Source organism: Castor canadensis, chromosome 10, assembly GCF_047511655.1.
Source record: "Castor canadensis chromosome 10, mCasCan1.hap1v2, whole genome shotgun sequence".
NCBI classification, from domain to species: domain Eukaryota; kingdom Metazoa; phylum Chordata; class Mammalia; order Rodentia; family Castoridae; genus Castor; species Castor canadensis.
Genome location: NC_133395.1, coordinates 33,502,945 through 33,527,598, shown reverse-complemented (window position 1 = coordinate 33,527,598; position 24,654 = coordinate 33,502,945). Strand labels below are relative to the sequence as shown.

Below are 24,654 nucleotides of genomic sequence, written 5' to 3'. Positions count from 1 at the left end.
TTCAGAGTTGATAGAAGTGGCTTCTACCAGACAATTAGCCTGAAATGTTCACATGGAAATATCTGAACCGGACTGTGTTTGGTTAAACTATCCAACATCCTTCTGCGTGACTTTTCCTTTATGCTTGTTCACGTAGTGCAGACTCGAGCACTTGACTGTCTTTCTTTCAACATCAACCCCCGTTATCCTAGGTGAATACAGTGTAGACCAGAAAGGCCCAGCAAGTTCTTGAACCTCCCAATTTCATGACCTTCACTTCTCAATGTCCTAATATTGACTTTAGTTATGTCCTGGAGAGACTTGATCTTTGCATTGTTAAACCCAAGCATCTTACTCTAGAGCTTGCTCCTATCTTACCTTGCAGCTTCAACTATACCTGCTTACTTTAAATTTCTTTTCTTTCTTCTTATTAGCTTTCTTTCTTTACTTTCTTCTCCTCTTTAGTGCAGTCTACTTGGGCTAAACTAAGGCACTTTCATGACAGTATCTTCAAACTTACTTTATTGTCTTCTTACTTCTATCTGGGAAAATCCCACTCTTGATAGACTGCATAAATGTCCATGCTACAGTTTGGATCTTGAATGACCCACAGACCTGTATGTTAAAGGCTTAGTCCCCAGGGTAGTACATTTGGGAGGCAGTGGAACCTTTGGGAGGTAGGGCCTTGGGGAGGTCTTTTGGTCATTGGAGGTATCCCTCAGAGGGGATTATGGCACCTGGTCTCTTACTTTTTCTCTTCTGCTTTCTGGCCCTGATGTGAGTTGTTTTTCTCTGCCACATGCTCCAATCACGAAGTGCTGCCTCAACACAGGCCCAAAGAAATGAGACTAATCAATTATGGACTGGAACCCCACTTTGTGAACCAAAGTAAAACTATTTCTTTTTATAAGTTCATTATCTCAAGTATTTAATCAGAGTGGTGGACAGCTAATTAACACAATCTTATCTGGCTTAGACAAGCTAGAGTTCATAAAACCCCATATATAGTCTTGTGTAAATTAGTTTGCTCCTTTTGAAAATTAAGAGTATGTTGTTGTAGAAGTAAAGTTGCTTAATTTGTCATTTTGTGATGTATGGGTCTCATTTAGTAATGGTAGCTGTAATTCGGATCAAGTGTGTAGGTAACTGAATTATCTCGCCCCCTTTTTAGCCATATAACTAATTTAATGACCTGGAGAATCAGCTTTGGGTTAAAAAACCATAAAAGTATTCATGGTATAAGCTCTCACTTGTCTCATCAGCAAAAGCACTTATTAAAATAGCAAAGACATTTTGAGAAATGCATAGATACAGAGGAGTAAATAATGAAGGCAGTTTTTAGTCTTTTTGTGTGGCACTGACATTTGTTCTATTTTTAGCCCATTTCTGGAATATGGGCTTTCATTGGGCAGCCATTAAGGAATTCATCAAAATTTTATATTGCCTGTGTGGGCCTCCATTGTCTGTGGCTGCCATCTGGCTGTGCTCTAGGCTGGGGTGATAATTATTTCATGTGGTTATCACCATCCTCCTCTCTACCTTCACAGAGTCTGTCCTCCTGATCCTCCAGCTTGTCTGTCTCCTATCTCCATTCTCTGTTCTAGGATGTAGGATAGTTGTCATTATTCTCTGATAGGGAGGAAAACATTAGTTAACATGGGTTTCAGGCCTTTCCTTCTACCTGAAGGTATTTGTTAGTCTTTGGTTTCCCGCCAGAAGCTCTCAGAGTGTTTTTCCACAGCATAGGTACCATCTGTCTGATCTGGGACTCTTATTTCTGAATTGTGGCAGAGGAGCAAGGGTGACCAGGTAGAGTGACTGGTTCACATTCCTATTTGCTTCTACTTTCATGGCTTCCCTTGTGGATGTCAGGCTTGCTCTATCTCACTGAACCTGAACCTGCTTTATCCACTTAGGGTTGAAATCTTTTTTTTTTTTGGTGGTACTGGGGCTTGAACCCAGGACCTCATACTTATTAGGCAGGTGCTCTACTGCTTGTGCCACACCCCAACCCTTTTTTCTTTAGGTATTTTTCAGAATCTTCTCCTTCTCTTCCTTTTCTTCTTCCCCCTCCCCCTCGTTCCCCTCCCTCTTCCTCTTCCACTTCCTCCTCCTGTCCTTCTGTACTGGGGTTTGCACTCAGGGTTTGTACTTCCTAGGCAGGTGCTCTACTACTTAAGCCACATCTCTAGCTCTTTTTGCTTTAGTTATTTTTCAGATAGGGTTTCACATCTTTGTCCAGGCTGGCATTGAACCACCATCCTCCTATCTTGGCCTCACGTGTGACTTGAATTATTATGACCATCTTCAAAATCTTTTTCTTGAATTGTGTTCTTTAGTCTTGGATCCTGAATGGAAGCCTGTATCTCTTGAGGAATGGTTTCTTTTTTCTTTTAGCTAGCTTTGTCTTTAGAAAAACCTACATGAGTTTTAGAAAATGAACCACAAATACTTCTTGTGTGTGTTATACAGTTGGAGAAAGCAGGAACAGATGTGTAAAATCCTTTGTGGAGTTTTTCTGACCTCAGTAAGGCTTCAATGTAGGACTGAAGAGAAGATGACCAAATAATGGTGGTATAAGACAGAATGGTGTAATTACTAACTTAGTGTCTTAGAAAATCAGTGTCACAGATGACATGGAGGAAGAAGGACTGTTTGGGATGGTAGTGTTTGGGGAAGACTGTGGAGAGACATAATTTAATTTGTTAAGATGGAGAAATGAAGGGACGGAGGGGTTGAGGATACTGAGTTCCTATGTTTAGGCCTTAGTCTACAGACTCAATGGACTTTTGGAAGGTTTTTTGAGCTAGACTTTTTTTTTTAGAAAGAAAAGGCAGACAGAAATGCAAAGCCAAGAAGGATCAGATTAAGGGAGAACAATCTAAGGAGGACACTGAAATGTTAAATCTGCTGGAGAAGCCTAGAACCTGGCTAGGGAGAAGTACATGGATTTGGAAAGAGGAGAAAGGTTTCTTCTGATGCTTTGAGTCTGGGCAGTTGGGAGACTGATAGTCTCAAGGTTTCAACAAGGAAGCAAGGTGTGGCGGTTCAGTCGTAAGTGAGAGGCTGGGGAGTTTTCTGTGCTGGGTTTGAGGTGAGGTAAAACCAAGAAATGTTTAGTGAGGAGAGGAAGGCGAGGCAGGAGGGTAGTCTCCAGGAAGGAAGTAGAGTGACTAGCGTGCCACTCCCACTTGGAGTTTTTCCTCGTGAGCAAACTTTGCAAGGTGGGAGGAAGTGGGAGAGCTCAGGAAGCATTTGCAGGAGGGAGTGGTTGGCAGGTCAAGCTTCACAGTTTCGAGGAGGGTGATGGGTGAAGCAATCATCATGGAGAAGCCTTCCAGATTAACCCATGCCCTGCCGCCTCACACGTTTATCACACCCAGCCACTCTGTGCCCTGGGGCCCGGGTGTTGCTTAAGTATGCACTCAAGGATGTTCTACTGATTAGGGTTGGTTGTCTACTCATATTGACTCCATCTGAACTGTAGTTCTAGGCTTAGAGGGCAGAATCTTTATATAATCTAAGCTCATAAACCTTAGAACATCTACATCTGTGAACTCCCAGTACCCTGTTGGATGAGAGAAATCATCAAGAGTATTGAGAAGAGTATTAGAAGTCTTAATTAAGGTGAATTACCTGTGTTTGGCTTTGGAATATTTTCTGTGTCAGAAAATTTACTCTAAAAACATTTTTCCTTTCTTCTTTTTCATTCTTGTCTTTTCTTCTCCTTCTCCTCCTCTTTTCTTTTTTTTTGTGCTGAGAATTGAATTCTGGGTCTCACCTGTGCTAGGCAAGTGCTCTACCATTGAACTACATCCCCAGTCCCATTTTCAAATTGCTTTAACCATGAAAGTTGTTCCATGGATGGTCCCAAATCTACAGTTAAGTAGATTGTATACTTTGCTAATACAAGTTTTTCCACAAAAAGTCTCAAAATGTATTTGAGTATTCCAAAACAAATTTTGTAGGAACACATCAGAAGCTCTTATAAATTTAGTAAGAGTGGCCAACTCATGGTATTTTATATTTTTCTTCTTTACCAAATATAATTTGACATTGTATTTTAACTTTGAAATGAATTGTGTTTGTTTTTATTATTAATTTTTTATGTACTTGAATCTAGCCACTAAAAATAGGGAGAGTTGGAGTTGTCTCCAGGCTGCAGTTAGACCTCTGCAGTACCAAGAATGTGCCAGCAGGTGACAGCAGAGAATGTAAATGGATTTCATTCTTTCCTTAGACTTCCAAGAAAGAACCAGAGCATTTTAGACCTGTGAGGGTCATGGATGAGGGGATTGAGTAAAAATTCACTTTCTTGTAAGGAACACAAGTCTCATAGGAACCCTAGGTACCTGTTCAACATCAAACACTTACTGGTCTTTGTGGCAGGTCTCTCAAGGTCTTCCTAGCCATTGTTTATCAGAGAGCACTCTCAGGAGACTCAGTAAGGACACTTCTGGAAAAGGTGGACTTTAGGTGTCAATCCAGATCTTTCAGTCAGGAACTCAGAGGGAGGCCTGGTCCCTGTATCATCATCATCATTTTATTTGCAAGCTCCCCAGGTGGTTCTTCTCTGCATTCAGTTCTGAGTTGACCAGTGGGATCTTTCCACAGGAAGTATTACTACACCCCAAAGACACAGATTAAAAAGCCCATGTGTTTTCAAACTCATTGACATGCCTTCAGCCCCAGACAGATGAGGTGCCAGACAGAGGGTGGGTGTGGAGATAGTCACTCTCCTAGAGTGCTCCCTTCTGGGTAGTGGTGTGTGTGTGTGTGTGTGTGTGTGTCTGTGTGTGTGTCTGTGTATCTAGGAGGTAATGTTGCCCAGCACTGCCAGACTGTTTCTTTTTAAAGAGAAGCTAGCAGCCTGCAACTCTATTTGATATTTCCCAACTTCAACATCCTGCCAAAGAAAACATGTCTGCAGGTGACGTCTCCTTTAGGAGCTAAGGTCAGAGGGGAGCACACATATGCCATGTGGTGATAGGAACCTCATAGATAGACTGGAGGAGATGGTGCCAGGGACAGAGGGAGCCAGCAGCACTGTTGAGAGTGGTAATGCTGACTTCCTGAAGGACAGTTCCCAAGGCCACCAATATTTTCTGGGGAAAACCCAACTCATTCATTTTTATGGGTGGCATTTTTCTTCCCTTTGCCATCCCAAAGAGAATCTTGCATATTGATCTTTTATATGTCTCAAGATGTGAAAATAGTGCTTAAAAGTTATTCTCATTGTTTCAATATTTTTAACCTTCAAACAAATGATTTCAGTAAGTAGAAGTAAAATAATTCCTTGGTCAAGAATAATTTAAAATAATAAAGTAGATGCGTTGTAGGGCTCTCAGAGTATCTACTTTTGAGATAAACTGGAAACCTTGTTGAGCTCTTTTAAGACTACAGAGTCCAGGGAAACCTTTGCGCCTGTGAATCGTTTCACAAAAACTGGTTTTTGTCACACCTGTGTTATTGGGAGTGTAATTAACTCACAACAGGGAGTTAGCAGGGAGCCCCAGGAGCCCATGTGCTATGCTCCTCTATTATACCTCAAGTGTTTTCTGCTATGAAGTCACATAAAGTGCATTATTTAAAAAAGGAATAAGCGCATTGGAGAAAACCTAGTGCTGTGGAATTGTTTAGATATAATGTAAAGGTGACATGCTTAAAAACAGAAAGATTGATGTAAATCTATAAGAGAAAGGAATAGGATCCTAACATATATTAAAATATTTCTGGGTGTGAGCTAGGGGACTGGGAATTTCACTTTGCAAATTAAAACTTATTTCCAGTGTGTGTATAAATATATTTTTGTGTGTGTGCATACATTTAGACTATAAGAGTTATTTAAATAGCTTCATATATTGAATTTAATTTGTGTTTGGGATATGAAATAGTGAGAAAGGCCTTTTGTAACTTTTAAAATGTCTTCCTTATTGAATTTGAATAGGATATGCAAATTTCTAAGTGTATAATTTGGTGAGTTTTTTTAAAGCACAGATTTGTTGAGATATAATTCACACACCATACAAGGTATTTTTTAAAGTATATAATTAATTGTTTTTCATATGTTCATAGAATTGTCCAGCCTCCCAACTATTTAATTTTCATTCTCCCAAGAGAAATCCTGAAACCATTAGTAGTCACTCCCATTCTTCTTTTTCTACCCCCTGACAAACACTAATCTATTTTTCACTTCTATGGATTTGCCTGTTGTGAACATTTTATATAAATGGAATCATATATAATCTGTAGTCTTTTACCCAACCTATTTCTAATGTTTATTCATGTTATAGCATGTAACAGTATTTCATTCCTTTTTATTGTTGAGTAATATTCCATTGTATGGTTATATCATATCGTATTTATTCATTCTTCAATTGATGGACATTGGATTATTCCCATTTTTTGAATAATGCTGTTATGAACATTCATATGTTCATATGATCTTATGTGAGGTACATTCTCATTTCACTTGGATATGTAGTAGGAGTAGAATTGTCTCTTTGCTTCCTAGACATTCATTTTTGAATTGAAAGTAGGTTGGTAAGTGGATACCAGAAGGACTATATTATTGTTGACAAGAGTGGTGTTGGGAGTTTCTCTGAAACAGGGCATCTGAACTACATCCCTTAACACTGAACTTACACTGGACAGTAAAGTATGTCATAGGTACCATGAGTCCAACTATCAATTTGAAGTTCGTATAAAATAAGTAGTGCCTCTCACCTGTAACAGACAGACAATTTCCCAAAATGAATATTTCCCACAGTGATGACTCTCACAGTAATTCATGGGGAGGTGAGCAGGTAATTGTTGAGACTTGCTGATGTGTGTGAGAGACATTTCTGCAAAAAACAACATCATCTTTTGACTCTCGAGAACCCATGATTATATTAAGCATTTGAACTATACTTAAAATATCCTGATAATGAATGTTCACACCCACTGTGGCTTGTGTGCTAGTTATTTAAAACCCCTTGATGTACAAAAAAAAAAAAAATCCCACAAAAACTTATGCACTAGATAGGGGTTTAATGGACTTTTCCTCTGGGAATATTTTCTTCATTGTCTGCACCAATATTAATTGGAGTGTGAACCTCATTACAGACAAAAGGTAACTTACTCTTTGGAAGTGGGTTTTTTTTTTTTTTATTATTATTGTTAGCCAAATAAAGTATAGCTGTAAAAGGGCAGATGTCTTGGACTTGTAGCTTGATGGGACTTTGCTCATACATTGTCAACCCTTAGTTTTACTTAGTTTTTTCCAGTTGTGTTTCACGGAGGGCTTGTTAATACATGGGAAAAATATCCCATACTATAAGCTAAAAGTTGGTTATGGTACATGGAAGTAGCCTTCTTCTCCTGTACTACAAATGGTTTCAACTTTTTTCTTTGCCCTCAAAATGTGAACACAGATGACGTTTGGTCTACTGATGACAGAGTGAGACATTCCAGTATTTGTAAAGATAGTTAGCTCTTAATTTCCTGGGGACACAACCTGAGGTTGCATTTTGCTGTCAGCTTTCCCTCTTCTCTGCGCCATATGGACTTCGGGTCCGTTCTCAGGGAGGGTGCAGTGGGAGGTGGAATTTGCACGAGACACTCTCAGAGGAAGGTCTTGAGGAGGTCAGTGGCCGAGAAAAGTATTTAGACTTCTGACCACTGTGACATTTTTGGATTCCATTTAGAACTTGGTGATCTGTGCAATTCTGGTTACCACAAACTTGGAAGATGGTGAGCTGGCTTTGGTTTTGCTATCAAATAATATTAGTATTGGCAAAAATAGCCCTGGTATATTCCAGAATATCATGCAGTCCTGTGCCAAATCTTAATAGAGGCTACTGGCTAGAGAACTATATCCCTTCAAGCAATGTTATTTGCTGAATAGTCACTATCAGTTGACCAAGGACATAATACACAACATAACCAAGAGTGCACCACATTTCACAGAGGTGCCTGAGCTTAAAATGCCATTTTGACTGCACATTTCAAAATAAGGTTTGGCTACTAAAGAGAAACTTGCGAGAATTGCTTCATCTTACTTTTATATTCCTAAGGCCTCCCACCATGCCAGCTATGGGTATAGCAGGTTGTCATTAAATGATTTTTGGGTGAATGAGTAAGTGACAGCTTTCTCAGCACCTTAGTTAAAATGATGTCGGATATTTAGAGAGTTAGAGTCAAGCATGTTTGCTAGCCTAGGAAAACTTTCATGCAGCAAGTCAGTAGAAGCAAGCACTCAATTTTAAAGGCTTCCTCTAAGAACAGTGCCTTCCACAAGGGGGCATCGCTAGAATAACATGCTTTCACGGGCCTTTGTATGTTTTTATGCTTGAGCTTCTGACAAAATAGGGTGAGTTCAGTCCTGCGCCATAGCAGGCTACTTCCATAAGGTGATTCCAGGGATGGAGGCAGATGCTTCCTCTAACCCACAACCCACCTTCTCACCTCTTCGCATACACCTGAACTTGATCATCAGTTTACCTCTTTTGTCTTGTTCTTCCTGGGGAGTGCACTTTATTGGAAGAGTAATTTGATTTAATGTGAATGATGAGCATACGTAAAACTGTATTTTAGCCAGGAAGAAATTGTGTAAGACATTCTTCTCCTTTAGAGTATGACATGGTGTGGGCTGGATGCCTGGGGCCTAGGAAGAAGATCCCTGTCTGCAATTAGAGTTCAGAGTGCTTTCATAGACACTCTCACTTGTGCTCAGTGTCCGTCATATAGGGAACGTTTACTGACCGAGGTCTCTCCATGAGTAACCTTACTGTAACTCAGTTTCCTTGTTTACAAACTGAGGAAGTGCACATAAGGTCACTGTGGAGATGAAGGGAGATGGTGCCCAAAGCAGGTGAAATGTAGACTATTATACTCTGGCATCGTGTGTGTGTTACAGCGGAGGGAACCAGGACCTGGGAAGTTAGGAGATCTTCCTTCATTGCCCAAGGAGTCTGCAAGTCCCGTCTCAGCTTCCTTGATTCCAGGTTCTATTTTGAGGGTGTGGGGCACTGGGAGGATAGTTTAACAAGAGAAAGCCTATCCTAACAGCTTCTATAACATTACATACAACCTTTTCAGGAATTTCACTCCATGAAAAGACAGAGGTAGGAGATAGACACTTGTTCTATTTAAATCATATGTTTTTATCTAAAGTGTTTACTGTGTGCCACAATCCTTGTATTTATAGGTTTTTGACACGTGTAACCAATGAGATTTGTCAGTTATTGCATAATAAATGGATGATATGGATGCATCACAGAATTCAGTGTAAAAATTGGAGATCATGTAATGGTTACCTCTAAAATACAAGTTTAATTTTGAAAGGAAGGAGAGAGGGATGTTTTTAATTCATTAACTGACAGCTTGAGAGACAGGCAAGCTGGCTCCTTGACAAGGACCAGCCTGCAGCTTCTTCCTATGGAAATAATGCCTTCATGGGCTTATGTCACTGTAAGCTGTGTGTTACGTGTGAAACACTCAGTCATCTCCTTGAATGGAAAATTAAGGCAGACCTGTCTTTTGTGAGTTTCTCCCAGTGTGGGTTCTATGCATCACAGTGGCTTCTAATGTTAAATGCTCCTTGGGATTAAAAAAAAAATTCATTTCATTACCTCTGTTGAAATGATTGGCACGATAATATGTATCTTAAATATCATGATCTAGTACTTTACTCAGTAAAGTAATTTGATTACTCTCAAATTAAGTGATAAGTTGGAATTAGCTGTGAGTTTAGTTGAAGTTATAGGCTAGTTTTTGTCAGCAATCACTGTGTTTTTGTACTGTGATTTGAACAAAAAAATTCCAGAGTGATTTTGGGATTCTAGACACCATTCAAATGGCTGCTTACAAGGAATAGAAAGGTTTTAAGGGGACTGTGTCTGCTGGCTTCCATTAGTGGGTGTTTTGCTGATAACTGGTTTGGTATGAAGTGGTCTCTGAGAAGTTCCCAGAATGTTTGGGATTTCAGACATGTGGATTATATGGTCAGAATTGGAACTGAGCAATGGAGCTTTGGGGAAAAATGCTGCTTCCATTGTGGGGAAATCATACCCAGTGATAAGATGAAAATAAAACCATGAACAAAGCAATAAAGGGTGCCAAGGCAATTCTTCTTTATTTGTTAAATCAATGCATTTCATAGGGAAAGAAAAGGCTTCTTGGGTATTTGTGAACTTGGCTCTCACTGCCTATATATTTAACTAATATTTTCCTCCACAAAATCTGCTCTTTAAAAACTTTATATCCAGCGCTTCTCTGGAAGCTGCAGGTGGTCAGACAGGTTTGGCAGTGGCGTTTGAGCAGAATGTGCCCTGGCGCCTGTTCCGCCCTCATACGCTCCATTAGACTAATTACCACTTCCCAGCAAGCATGTCACCAAGACCCTCCTGCTCAGCCCTGCCACTTCTGGCCTCTTTCCAAAAGGATGGCTGCTCAGCACAGTGAACAAATGGCTGGAGGAAGCACAAACCTGTATTAGACTGTGTGGTCTTTTTTCTAGAGGAACTAAGATATTTTCACATGTCCATTTGTGTCCTGTGAAGTAGAGAGGGCAACCTTTTCTTTCCTTTTAAAAGTTAAGGGCTGAGTGGTGACATAATCAGAAGTACGTGGTATGAGATGGGTCCAGAGGTAAATCCCAGGTCTTCTTGGCTAATGTACATTGCCTTAGTTTATTTCAGGGGACACCGATTTTATTTATGTGCTGGAGGAAAATAGGGAATGGAGCAAGCACAAGAGAAACAAATTTGTATAGAAGGCAAGGTGTGGCTGTTTGACTACACAGTCATCTCTCCTGCTTGTGTTGACTTTTGATAACTGAAGTGAAAAACATGTGGTCTCTATTTATTTAATTCCTATGAGTCACAACTCCGTTGGGTAAAATGTATCACACCTTAAATAGCTTGCTAATGAGTAAGGCTCAACATTATTGAAATCTGACTATTGGGTAGTTAGATTAGAACTACTAGACAAACAAATGTCCTTTCAGAATGCTGGCTTCTTAAAAGTAAGGATGGGATCAAATTGAACTACCTCCACTATGTTTTGAAGACCTTCATAATTTTTTTTGCAATGTTTTTATGATACAGAACTAATTTAGTTGATTTTTATAGCCTGGTGACTCAGGTTTTTCCTTTTTTTTTTTTTTTTTTTTAGTTTTTTCTTTTAGTAAAGGATGTTACATCTTGCAAAACAGACATTGGTTTGGTAAGAGGGAGCTTTTTATCTTCATTTTCTAGATGGATAGGAATAGCCAATACATGGTTGGGCAATACCAGCTGGTAAAAACAGCTAATGGGAATGCTTCCATGTCAGGCAAGTACTGAGGGTTTCATATATATTACCTCATTTATGTCTCAGCCTAACCCTGCAAAACAGTTACTTTCAGCCTCTTTCACAGATGAGAAAACTAAGAGGTTAAGCAACTTGTCCCAGTTACCAATAGGAGGTGGCAGAGCAGGGATTCATACACAGGTACACCAGAGCCCCAGCCTGGTCAGGTTGCAGCCTTTAGGAATGCAGTTCAGGTGGCCTCTTAGATCGAAAAAACTCTAGGAAATATTTTATATTGTTTTGTTTTAGATCTTTAGGAATGGTCTTAGGTGAGTTTATGCTTATGAATATAGAAAATTCTAATTAAAAAAATCCGAGTTACTTGTTGGAGTATCTAATGTATACAGTTTGAAGATTTTCTAATAGTCATAAAACGTCTAGAGAAACTATTAAAACATTTAAAGAGATTTTCATTATATGAAAGTTTAGAGTATTTTCTCTTTTTGTTTTACACACACATATACACACACACAGAGTTAGTACATACAACATACCTTTTTTAGCCAGGATTTTGAAAAAATATTAATTGAACTTTTTTTTATTTACTGATTTACCATCTATACCCTTAACAGTAGAGGATTAATTTTGAAGGCATATTGCATGGTGAAACACACTAATTTAGATTTGGAAATCTGAATGCGTTAGACTTGTAATACTTTAGTGTCTGGTGAAGGGAGTTACTCTTACTGAGTAGCTGTAAAATGCTGCTTGGTTTTTTGTGTCTATTCCATGAGGATATTTCTGTAGCTTTCTAGAAAGTTAGACTTTCCAAACCTCAAATTTCTTGCTGGCAAAGAGGGGATACTAAGGATTATTAAATGTAATGCTGTATGGATTGCATAGACAATGAGGAAAATTACCTAGCATAAAAACTGGTATCTTCCTGTCCCTTCCTCTTTTAAATGAAGGAAATACAAGAAACAACCTCAATCCGATGGATTCTGGCTTCCTTTGAATGTTGCTCTCACTGTTAACTAATTTTCATATATAATGCACAATAAATTCTTGTGAGTGTTAAAGAATATAGAGAAGCAAAAAATAATATTAAAAATAATAATTCCACCCCTTGAAATAATTGCTATTAGTGTGTTTATATTCTGTATTTATTTATGTGAGACATCCTTTCATTTATAGAAACTGGGATCATAGTCCGTGTATTGTTTCATAAATTGCTTTTAATTCGTATGTTAAGGATTGTTTACAAGTAATGCATCGATTTTCATGACATGAGGTTAAATTTTATGTAGTTCCATCATGTGGATATGTCATAATTTAAGCATTTCTTATTGCTAGACATTTAGGATGTTCATATTGTTGCTGTAGATTATAAAATGGTATGCAATGATTTTTTTATTAGTTTTTTCTTTGCAACATCTATTTTTCTTTTTTTGGTGGTACTGGGGTTTGAACTCAGGGCCTCCTGCTTGCTAGGCAGGCACTGTATCAAGCCACTTTGCCAGCCCAAGAGCAACAACTCGTGCATGTCTTTGTGTGTTTGTTCTGTTGTCTAGTATAAATTCCTGAATCCTCTCATCCTGGGCCTGAGGCTGTGTACATTTAGAACCAATGAAATGTAAATTGCCTTCTAGAACAGTGGTTATCATTTTATTACCTTCAATACTGTACCCAGCATGTCAGATTTCCTATGTCCTCAAAATATAGGCTATTATTAAAAATATTTGTCTAGGTTTTATCTTTTTTTTTAGTAAATATGGTGTAAGTGAAGTCTGATCTCTTATCTTTATGTAGATTTTGGAAAGGATTTAAGAGTACTTTAATATTAAGCATATAACATTTGGGTATACTCAGATATTTGCCCGTCTTGGCCTTCGCAGAATAATAAACAGGTGATTATTTTCCCAGTTTCAAATAAGCAGACCAGGGTTCAGAGAGGTGATGTAATTTGTTTAAGACCACCCAGTTGTGACATGAGGAAAGTGATTTGAATGTACCTTTGTCTTACTTGAGCCTTTTTTTCTTTCGTCACTTGCTATGCTCTGCCCTCCTGACTGACCCACACATTCCAGGGACTGTCACTCTTCACTGCCCTCCTTGTGTCTGCAGGGCACCACCTTTCTTTCTTCTGAGTCCCTGCTTCTAAACTATGTTGACTCGATGATGCTACAGCATAACAGTGACTCTGAGGGCCTTTGCTGTGCCTAGAGAGACGGTGACTTTGACATCTGCTCTGGTGTTTCTGGTCCATGCCCTCTGGCTTTGGACGGGAAGAGTTCCCAGATGAATGAGATGTCACTGTGTTTTCAGCGCTTGGGATCCACCCTTACCACGAGATTGTTTCTGATCTATTTGGGGTGGATTCTAGAGTTCAGGTTGCACAGTTTATCTGGGATGACCATTGGGTCAGCCACTCAATCCCAAGGGAACATAGTATTCCAGCTATGTTTTATTGGGCTTTTAAACATTGTGTTTTACTTATGTGGCTGTGAGTTCCTTGAAGGATAGCTGCCTGCTTTAAAAAAAAATCTTCACCAGGTGTCCAGATAGTGGTTATCACAGAAACACTCGGCACACGTTTAACCCACATGCTATACAGCCCTTTTGTAGGTCAATGCTGCATATGGAAAGGATTTTCTTCTTCTTCCTCCATTTGAGTGTGTTACCTCCTGGCCTGAGCCTTTGTCTATGTTTAGAGAACCAACTTATGAGAAACTAACTTAATTGTCTCTCTCTCTTTCCCTTTGCCTTTACATATAAGTAGTTAATTAAATACTTTGTTGAGATAGGGTCTTTCTATGTTTCCCAGACTGATCTGAAACTCCTGGGCTTAAGTGATCCTCCCTAATGCTGGGATTGCAGGCATGTACCACCATGCCCTGCTAATTTTAACTAAAGCAGTCTTTTTTTTTTTTTTTTTTTTTAATCAGTTAACAGATCTTGAGCTTGCTATAGCCATTCTGGGTATTGTGGAAAGACACAGAGTTAAAACAGGAGTTCTAGGTGTGAGAGGAGAGTTGTTTCACCACACACCTGAGCCCTGTAACTGCTCTGGGATTTAAGGTCAGTGAATTTCCAATTCAGGATTCCAAAAACATATTTCTCCCTGAAGTGGTGGGTGCAACAAGGAGTCCTGGTCCCAGGAGAGGGATTCATGCCTGTGTTAGCTGGTGTCACTACTACTGACTCCTCCCCTCCCCTGGCCTGGGGTCCCAGGTCCAAGACTTATTCTCCAAGCAGCTTCTCCTACTGTAGCCTCCCCTTGCTCTGCTGCTCCTACCACTAGGGAATCCCCTTTCCTATCCCAGATCTCCAACCTTTAGAGACCAATTCTGGTTATTTTTTCTAGAGGCTTCTCTAATACCATTGGTGGTGGTAACTGCAGGTGGTCTGATGTATATAGCAGCTTTAAGCTGGGAACTGTCTGTTCAAAATATTTTTCATTTTACTTCTCCCCCTTTTCCCTGTATAAGTATTTAAAAGTCTTCTTCTTGGATGTTGCAATAAATAGTTCCTAGAGCTACAAACTCAGGCCACTTAACATGGAGGATCATCCCTCTGCTATTTAGCTTTGTAATGAAACTAGAGGAATTTAAAGCTGTAATGGGAATTAAAGATGTGCACATATAGCTGATACTTCAAATATATATCTTAAACTGTCTTTATTCACTTTCTCTTTCTCTTTTTTCCTTTCTGGTGGTTTGAACTCTGGGTCTTGTACTTGCTAGGCAGGCATTCTACCACTTGAGCGACGCCCCTAGCCCATGATTGCTTTAGTTATTTTTCAGATGGTGTGTTGTTTCCTGACAATTGTGGTTGTTCTACCTGTGTCTCCTCACAGCTGGGATGACAGGTACATACTGCCATAACCAGCTGGTTTATTGAAATGGGCTTTTGTTAACTTTTTACTTGAGCTGGACTTGAGCCTTGATCCTCTTGATCTCTGCTTCCTGAGTAGCTGGGATTATAGGCATGAGTTACCAAGCCTGCCTAGCCTTCATTCACTCTTAATAGATTATCCATAGGGGGTTTTTTAAATAGAAAATACATCGGAAATTTAGTTTCACTTCTAACTTTTGTTTATCCTCCAATAAAATGATTACATTGCAAAAAACACTTATTGTGGTTTTTTCTGTATATGTATGCTCATACTAAAAGGGTTATTTCTGCGTGCTAGTGGCTCATGCCTGTATTCCTAGCTACTTGGGAGACTGAGATCAGGAGGCTCAAGTTTTGAGGGCAGCCCAGGCAGATAGTTCTCAAGACCCCATCTTCAAAATAACTAGAGCAAACTGGACTAGAGGTGTGACTCAAGCAGGGGAGCACCTACTTTGCAAGCACAGGGCCCTGAGTTCAAACCCAATTCCCATCAAAACAAATAAATAGCTATATAAAATAAAAGGTGGTAACAGAGAATAGTATGTAATTCCTGTAAGGAACAGCATTTGGTGCCATAGATACCTCATTCAGGTAAAATAGTAGATGCATATTAATTGTTCTAATACTGAATTTGATTTGTGTGTTATTCCTGTTTAACAGACAACTAATTCCCAAATTTGTCTTTCAGGCAGTAACAGAGAAGAATTTTGAAACAAAGGATTTTCGAGCTTCTCTAGAAAATGGTGTTCTGTTGTGTGAGTAAGTATTTAAAGCATTTAAAAAATAATTGAAAAGCAAAGATGTGTGCAGGTGTACAAGGCCTCCCCATGGCTTCCACGGTCACAGGTAAGTATTTGGTCCTAGGTGAGAGTTGATCCCTGCAAATTGACACCCCACAGAATGAGACAGTTATCAGTCTCAGTATCTAAAGATAATGGGGGGTGAAATATATATTATTTTTAATTAGTAAACAAGAAAGTTTCTGTTCTTGCTTGATGGCCACTAGGAGTGCATGGGAGGAAGTTTTATTATATTTATACCCATAACTTATGCTCAATAGTCCAACATGTGGAGTCACCTAATTTTGAAGTTAATGTAAAACTTCTTTTTTCATCAGTAAGTCATGATGGTTTGATGATTGGAGTAGCAAAATCTTTTTTGGGTAGGACTGGGGTTTGAACTCAGGGCTTTGCACTTGCAAAGCAGGAGTTCCACTGTTGAGCCCCACCTCCAGTCCATTTTGCTATGGTTATTGTTTTCCCATTTTTATTAGGGTATATTCAGGGGGGACTTCATTGTGACAATTCTGAATAACCTCACTTTATACATTGGTTAGGTTAGATCACCCCTACCCTGTTTCCTCCCAACTGCCCGCCCCATTTAAAGCAATTGCAAGAGGTTTCATTGTTCTATTTTGTGTATGTATATGAAACCCATCAACCATATTCCCTGACCTTCATCTCCTTTATTCACTCTTCCCCTCCAACAAGTACCCGTCTACACACACTGTACTTATTTTACAGTCCTGTCTTTTGTTATTAATTCCTAAGTCAATGTTCAAAGGAGTTTCTCAGTGTTTCCTGTTGTGAATATACTTTGCTTTGGTCCATTCAACCCCTTCCTTTACTCTCCCTTACCTTGCCTCCCACCCCACAATTATTCAACTGCTTTCAATACATATCATTATATCCTTTACCTGCATAGATGTTATGTATTTCTATGTTGTTGACTGTCATTTTCTTTTCCTTTCCCTCCTTCCTGAGTTCCATAGAGCAGTTCCATAATTACAAACATGTTCTACATATAAGTTTGTATATGATCATGTTTGTTTTTGTGTATATGTTTATCTTTTGGATCTATCTTCCACATATGAGAGAAAACATGTGACTTTCATCTTTCTGAACCTTTTGTCTTCTCTTACCATGATGTCCTCCAATGACATCTATTTACTTTCAAACCACATAATTTCATTCTTCCTTATGACTGAATAAAACCCCATTGTGTGTGTGTGTGTATATATATATATATATATACACACATACATCATATACATCATATATATATATACGCCATATATATATATCATATTTTCTTAATCTGTTCATCAGTTTTAGGTCATCCGAGTTGTTTTCATAGCTTGGCTATTGCGAACAGTGATGCAATCAACATTAGTGTACAGGAGTCTCTATTGTATTGTGACTTACATTCCTTTGGGTAGATGCCCAGGAGAGGTATTACTGGATCATATGGCAGTTTTCTTTTTAGTTTTTTCTTTTTTTGTGTTATTTTTCTTTTTTTATAATTTATTTTAATTATTATTTTACTGGGGGTACATTGTGACATTTACAGAATTTCTTATAGTATGTCATAGTTGAATTCACCCCCTCCATCATTCTCTTTTATCCTTCCCTCTTCCCATTCCTGGAATAATTTCATCTGGTTTCATTTTCTCATTTACATACATGTGTACAGAACGTTTCTTGTAAGGAATCTCCATACTGCTTTCCATAATGGTTGCACTAATTTACATTCCTTCCAACAGTGATAAGGGTTCCTGTTTTGTTGCATCCTCACCAACATTTGTTGTTGTTTACATTCTTGACGATAGCCATGCTAACTGGGGTGAGATGAAATCTAAGTGTAATTTTGATTTACATTTCTTTTATGGCCAGGGAAACTGAACACTTCTTCATGTATTTTATTAGCCATTTATACCTCTTCCTTTAAAAATTCCTTATTTTTAAGATGGGGGTCTCAAGAACTATTTGCTCAGACCAGCCTTGAACCACAGTCCTCCTGATCTCAGCCTCCCAAGTAGCTAAGTTTATAGCTATGAGCCACCAGTGTCTGGCTTTTTCAAGTTTTAAGTGGAGTCATTACATTACCCAAATCAATTTGAGTTATGGACCACTCATTCAATTAATAGGTAGTATACCACATTGCAGGCTGTGGTTACTGTAAGTAAAATAGTCTGGCTCCATGATTGATGGATGGTATAAGGCCTACGATGTATGTTTGGTGTAGTGTTTGGCTACCTGAGAGATGCATAGTCCAGTTAGTCAGATATGTGACCTTTGGGGGTGAGAGGCAAGGAGGCCTGTGAGGCAAACAGCTGAGATCCTGGAGAAAAGTACGGGTTGTAGAAGTGAGCAAATAAATTATAAGAATGTTCCTGAGTACCCACCCTCATTTTTGAAAGTACTTAATAATTCCAATCTAGGCACTTATCACATAGATATTTGTGGAATCTGTTCACATGTAAGGGCTGGGAGTATACCCATTAGTACTTAGGATAATTTCAGTTCTTTTGAAGGTTGGTGTTTTTACAGTAATGATTCCGAATCAAAGGGTTTGATTCCTTGCTCCATTACTTTTGGACATTTGAACAAGTAACTTCTGTTTACATTTGAGCAAGCAGCTTAACATTTGAGCCTTCTTTTCTCATGTGTAATGTAGATATCAAGGAATCTGATCTGCCTAATTCATAGGGTTGCCGAATTCAATTATACATATATTAAGGTTTTTATGAACTATCAAATTTTGTGTAAGTGCAAGTTATTTTTAGGGAAGAAGGGCCATGAATAAAGTTGAGAGGATATTTCCAGTCCTTTTCCAATACCACACTCAGAATCCTTGTTGAATAGTGTTTAAACTCACTTAAGTGGGTTGCATGGTCTGCCCAGTTGGTCGTGGAAGGGAAATTATGTTGATGTGAAAAGTGTATGATTTAAATGTGTTTTCATGAGTTCAGAATATGGACAAGGAAAATGCCTGTTAGAAAGAGGCTGGGTATGTTGGTGCACATCTGTAATACCAGCTATTTAAAAGCAGAGATTGAAAGATTGTGGGTTTGAGGTCAATCTGGGCAAAAAGTGAGATCCCATCTCAACAAACAAACCAGATACAGTGGGTCACATAGTAACCCAGGCTGACCTATTTGGAAGGTGTAGGTAAGAGGATTGCAGACTGGGACTGGCCCTGGGCAGAAAGTGTGACACCCAAAAACGGCTGCCTAGCAGGTGCGAGGCCCTTAATTCAAACCACAGTAAAGCCAAAAAAAGAAAAATAAAAGAGGCACGTGACCTGCAATCTCCCTTAACTATCATCTGTTTAGAGGTTTCCAGTGAAAGCATTTTGTCAATCCTAAACCCCACAGCTCTGCCTAGGAGTTAGATGGTACTATAGAGAAAGTGTGCCCATGAGACACGGAGCTCTTTTTAGGCTTACAAGAGCATGTAGCTCAAATAGATGATCTATTCAGAGAAGTCACTTTGTGGGTTATGTATTTCCAGTGGTGAACTATAGCTTGGAATATTTTAGGGATGCCACTTTTGGGGACACCATCTCCATAAATAGGTAATTAAGCATATTTGATAGTGACCCTCAATTTTTTATTTGAAATGCAGCTTATGTGCCAGCCTGGTCTCTGAATGACAACCCTGAAAGGATGAGTCTCATCCCTCACTGATAAGTGAGGATATTCAGTTGTTAAAAAAAAAAGAGTTTTGACCAAAAGCAGTGCAAGGTAGGGTAGACATGGAATTTCTACCTTCATGTTGACAATAGACATTGGGATGCATGCTTAGATATATTGGTTGTTTTTAAAAACTCACGTTAATTCACAAGCTTTGAGGACCTCATTTTTAAGATTGTTTCCCAGTTAGAATAATGCCAGTTTGGAGTTTCATGTATCAACATATAAACCTCATCAATCTGTTTAAATAAATGTTTCCAAAAAGTTACCTAAGTAAATATTAGGCCATGACAATCAGCAATTGGGTGGCATATTGTGGGATACAGAAGAACTGCATAATATTTGTATCAAAAAAACTTTCTCTAAGTTGTGAATCACATTGTTTATTGTTCCTTAACCTAGTATTGAATAAAAAGTCCAGGTCACTGTGCTCTTTATAAACCTGTAACTAAAGAAAACGTAGCTGATGAGGTTATGAAATGGTAAAAGAGAAACCACTGTTTGTGACCACATCTTCCTGAGTGATATATGATGCTTACAAGGAAGACAAAAACCAGCTGTTCAGAGGCTTGTGAATTTATGGCGAATATAGTAAACTGTGTTTAAGAATTTTTTTAATCCATTAGACATCTCAATTTTTAGCCAGAATAAGATTAGGATGTGTTTAAAATCTGAATCCCTTTTCTTACAGGGGAAGGCTGACTTCTTCTCACTGTCAGAATCATTTTTCTGGTAAAATCTAGGGTCTGTATGTTGCCTGTTAAAAATCTTTAGGCATTTTCATTCATTATCACCATTGAGTTTTTGTAATATATCAGCTATTAATTTCAGGAGCTTCTTATCCTTCAGTAGCACTTTTTCCTCTCCAAACTGGCATTTTTAAATAGCAGACAGGAGTTGGAGGAGCTTATTATAGCTTTTACCCAACTGGCAGTAGACTGACATTTCAGTCTAAATTGGGTCTAAACTGCACTTAGGTTTTAGACAAGACGTGCATCTAGTAACCAGCACAGTTCTGTGCACTCTCTGCCTTTCAATCTGATCAACGATGAAGCCAGCACGTTCACGGTAATCATTTTAGTTTCATATTGTTTGATCGACTGTGGGATCTAGTGAGCTTGAGGCTGAGGAATACTCCCTTGGTGAAGTCTAACAAAGTAATTCTTCACTGGTTCTCTTGGCTTTGCTAACCTGTGAGAAGGAACAAAACCAGATTTTTGTCCTTCTCTAATTAATAAAGAGATTGACAAACGTTCATTAGTTGATTTCAGTTCTTTGTTGTAAATTGCTATTTTATTAATCTGTTTCCTTTCTTCAGTGTTTCTTAGTGTCAGGAGGACTGTCTTACTACATATCTTAAAAAATACAAAAAATTTCTCAGCTTGGTGGTGCACATCCATAATCCCAGTACTCGGGAGGCAGAGGCAGGAGGATTGCAAGTTCGAGGCCAGCTGGAGCTACACATTGAGATCCTGTCTCAAATAAACAAAGAAAAGACTTGTCACTATGTAAATGTTGAGAGCCCTGTTTTGCGCTGGGTTCTTCTCTAAACTGGGTGAAGTCCCTGCAGGTGGTGATATCAGTTAGTGATTTCCCAATTACTCATTTTACTCATTTACATCACTTTATGATGGAATTCTTGGAAATATTCTGATGAAAGCATCTTTATTCCTCTATGAAGTAACATTTGTTTGAAGATAGTCTGATGGGGTGTGCCACTGGTTACTCAGCCTATACTTCCCCTTCCTGGAATGGTTCCAAGGTTTTTCTCCCCTTTGGCCATACCAGAAGTTTGTGCCTTTTTGGAAATAGGCCATGTCATTGAGAAACTTCACACACTGTCATCAGGTCCTTTTTTTTTTTTCCTTGCTGCTTGGAAAGATTGGAGCAAGGTGTCCAGCTATTGGTGAGAAAGATTCTGCTTCTATTTATATTTATCTTGTGATTATTACACTGCCTGCAGTTTCCATAATGTTTTGCCAATGGCACATTCAATAGAGGAAAAAAAGAAATATTTTTCAAATACTACTACTGGCTGTAGGATACTCAGGTGACTATTTTATGACATTGGACAACATAGAGAAAGTTGTCACATGTTATTGGTGCTGAGAGAGCACTTTCATTTTGTGAGAATTGGAGCCGTCCACACAGAGTGCCAGGGACTTAGGCAGACCCTATGCAGTGCTCCATGGGAGGCCTGCAGGCTTTTGTGTAATGCTAAAGGCTGTTTACTTGAAGCTGTTTCTGGTTTTAGATTTCCAGAGGTGGACAATTGCTCACACACACATACAACTCCAGCTCCCAGCACTATTGACTGGACTCTTTGTAGCTGTTTGAAGTTTAGATAGTAAAAACTGTTTTTCTTCACTTCAAATGAAAATAAACTTTGAATTTTCCATATTACTTGACAGCCCACCTCACAATAGGTAAATGAAGATTCATACAGGTAATTAAAATTTTTTGAACTACTTTTCTTCATGGCCATATTTTCTGGTTGGTATCTATATACCTTCTTTTAAGGCTTTACTGGTCCATTTTACCTGTAATTAAATACCCACATAGAATAAAAACATCACTTTTTAAAAATTTTTTAGGATATATTCAATGTATAGGGGGGATTCATTGTGACAATTTCAAATAGCCTTACATTGTACATTGGTTAGATTGCCCCACCAGCTCCCTCCACCCCCGCAACCTCTTGCCCGCCCCACTTAAAGCAATTGCAAGGGGTTTCATTGTTCAATTTTGTATATGTATATGAAGCCCATCAACCATATTCCCTCATCTTCATCTCCTCCATCCACCCTCCCCCTTCCCATAAGTACTCCCTACACGCTGCACCTATTTCACAGTTTTGTCTTTCATCATTAATTCCAAAGGTGTGTCTCAATGTATCCCCACTGTGAGTACACTTTATTTTGGTCAGTTCAACCCCTTTCATTACTCTCCCTTACCTCTATCCTCCTACCCCCCATTATTCAACACCTTTCAATACATACCATTGTATCCTCTACCTGCACAGATATAATATATTTTGATATCATTAATAGTCTATCATTCTCTTTTCCTTTCATTCCTCCCCCAAGTTCCATAGGGTAGTTCCACTATTGCAAACATGTTCTTCATATAAGTTTGTATGAACATAAAAATGTAATTTTTTAAAAAAAGGAACATTTCAAGTTGAGGGGCTGCTTGGCAAGTGTCAACTTAGCCATTCTCTACAGACTTCTTTCAAGTTTTGTGTTTTTTTATTGTGGTCTTAAACTTGGGGGTAGAAAGCTTATCCCTGTATGCTTCACAAGCTTGCATGCAAGATCAGTAGTGTTTTAGTACTTTAAAATAAAAATCACTAAGAGTAGAATGAGCAACATTTCAGTCATTGAGTCTCTGAGAAGTCAATGAGAATAATAGTCTACTACAAATAGAAGGGAGTAACATATGTGCCACATGTCTGTGATCTAAAGAATTTTTATTAAAATTGGCCAGCAAGAAGTTATTGAGTAAGTTTTTAATGTAATAGAGGCAGTCAAGTGAGCACATGGAAAACTGTGTTGATTATGAAGTTGTAAAGGTATGGAAATTCTCATATAAGAATGAGAAATAAATAAGGGGAATGAATATTGTAAGAAAGACAAGTATGGAACAGTATCATACAAATTAAAGCTAGAGTAATGTCTTATATGAAAGACTTAATCTTGAGATTTTTTTATATACCAACCGTCATCAATCAGAAAATCAGATAAGATCTTATTGATAACAGTGGTACACTGTAAAACTTAAAAAATGGAGTTATGAGCAACATTTATGTATAGACCAATAGCTATCAATTAATTTGTAGTTTTAATCCATACCCATTTTGTTAGATGTTTCATTGATGTGATAAAAACAACGTAAGGGAGGAATTATATATTTTGGCTGATAGGTTCAGAGGTTTTAGTCCATGGTTCACTTGCTCTGTTGTTATGGGAATATGGTAAGGCAGACTACTATGATGGCAGAGCAAAGCTCTTAGCTCATGGTTGCCAGGAAACCTAGAGAGAGGAAGGGATAGGAAACAAGATACATCTTTCCAGGACATGCCCCCAGTGACCTTCTTCCTCCAAGTAGGCCCCACCTTCTACTTTACCTCTCAGAAATAGCCATCATATCCTGAATCCACTGAGTATGTCAGAGCCCTCAAGATCTAACACTTCCCCCAAACCCATCAGCAGGCAGCCAAGCCCCCAATACATGAACCTGTGAGGGACATTTCATATTTGAGTCATAATACCCATATAAAATCTAGCACATTTTTCTGACACCAGAAATCATTTCAGGATTCATGTGGAAGAATAACAGGTAACAATAAGAAAAAAAATCTAAACATAAAATTTCTTGGAAATTGCCTGTTCTAATATTAGAACACATGACAAAATGACAAAGTATAGTTTAAAAAGTATGGATTGATTTATAAATGTGCACATTAATGGACTAGAAAGGCCCAGAAATATATTCTCATGTAAGAATTTGATATGAGGGATATGAGAAAATGGGGAAGTGATGAATCAGTCAACTCATAGTATTTGGGTAAACAGTAACCTAAGAATTAATTTAAAAACTCACCATATACTATAATAAATTCTAGATTAAAGAATAGAAAGCTGAAAAGACATAGCTGAAGAATTAAAATCTTTGTAGGTCACTTAAAGTTCTAAGCTTTGAAAGGGTAGAACAAAAAAAAAAAAAGGAAAAATAAGAATATTCTGGTGAGTAAAATATTTTAAGTAAAAGTGACCCAAAGATTACTAAGGGCAGTGGTAGACTTCAATATACAGTTGAGCCAAGGATATGAACAAATACTCGGCAAATGAGGAAATTCTATTGATAAACAATAAATCTTTACCTTCAGTAGTATGAAATAATCTAGATACTTTTTTGTTGAGAATAGTAAAATAAAACCTGTTAAACAAAATTGGGGATGGAGCATACTTCAGTGCTGCTTAGATAAGAATACACAAGGCAGGCCAGGTGTGATGGTGCATGTCTGTAATTCC

General features: G+C 38.4%; 1 protein-coding gene across 10 annotated transcripts in view; it reads left to right on the top strand.

Annotated features, from left to right (window-relative positions):
• Lmo7 (LIM domain 7) overlaps positions 1-24,654 on the top strand; it is a 185,880-nt gene that overhangs the window by 44,260 nt on the left and 116,966 nt on the right. For all 10 annotated transcript variants that reach the window (XM_074043205.1, XM_074043208.1, XM_074043207.1 and 7 more), the window contains exon 2: positions 15,836-15,906. In XM_074043205.1, the coding sequence (XP_073899306.1) occupies positions 15,836-15,906 (71 nt within the window). The remainder of the gene's footprint in view (positions 1-15,835; positions 15,907-24,654) is intronic.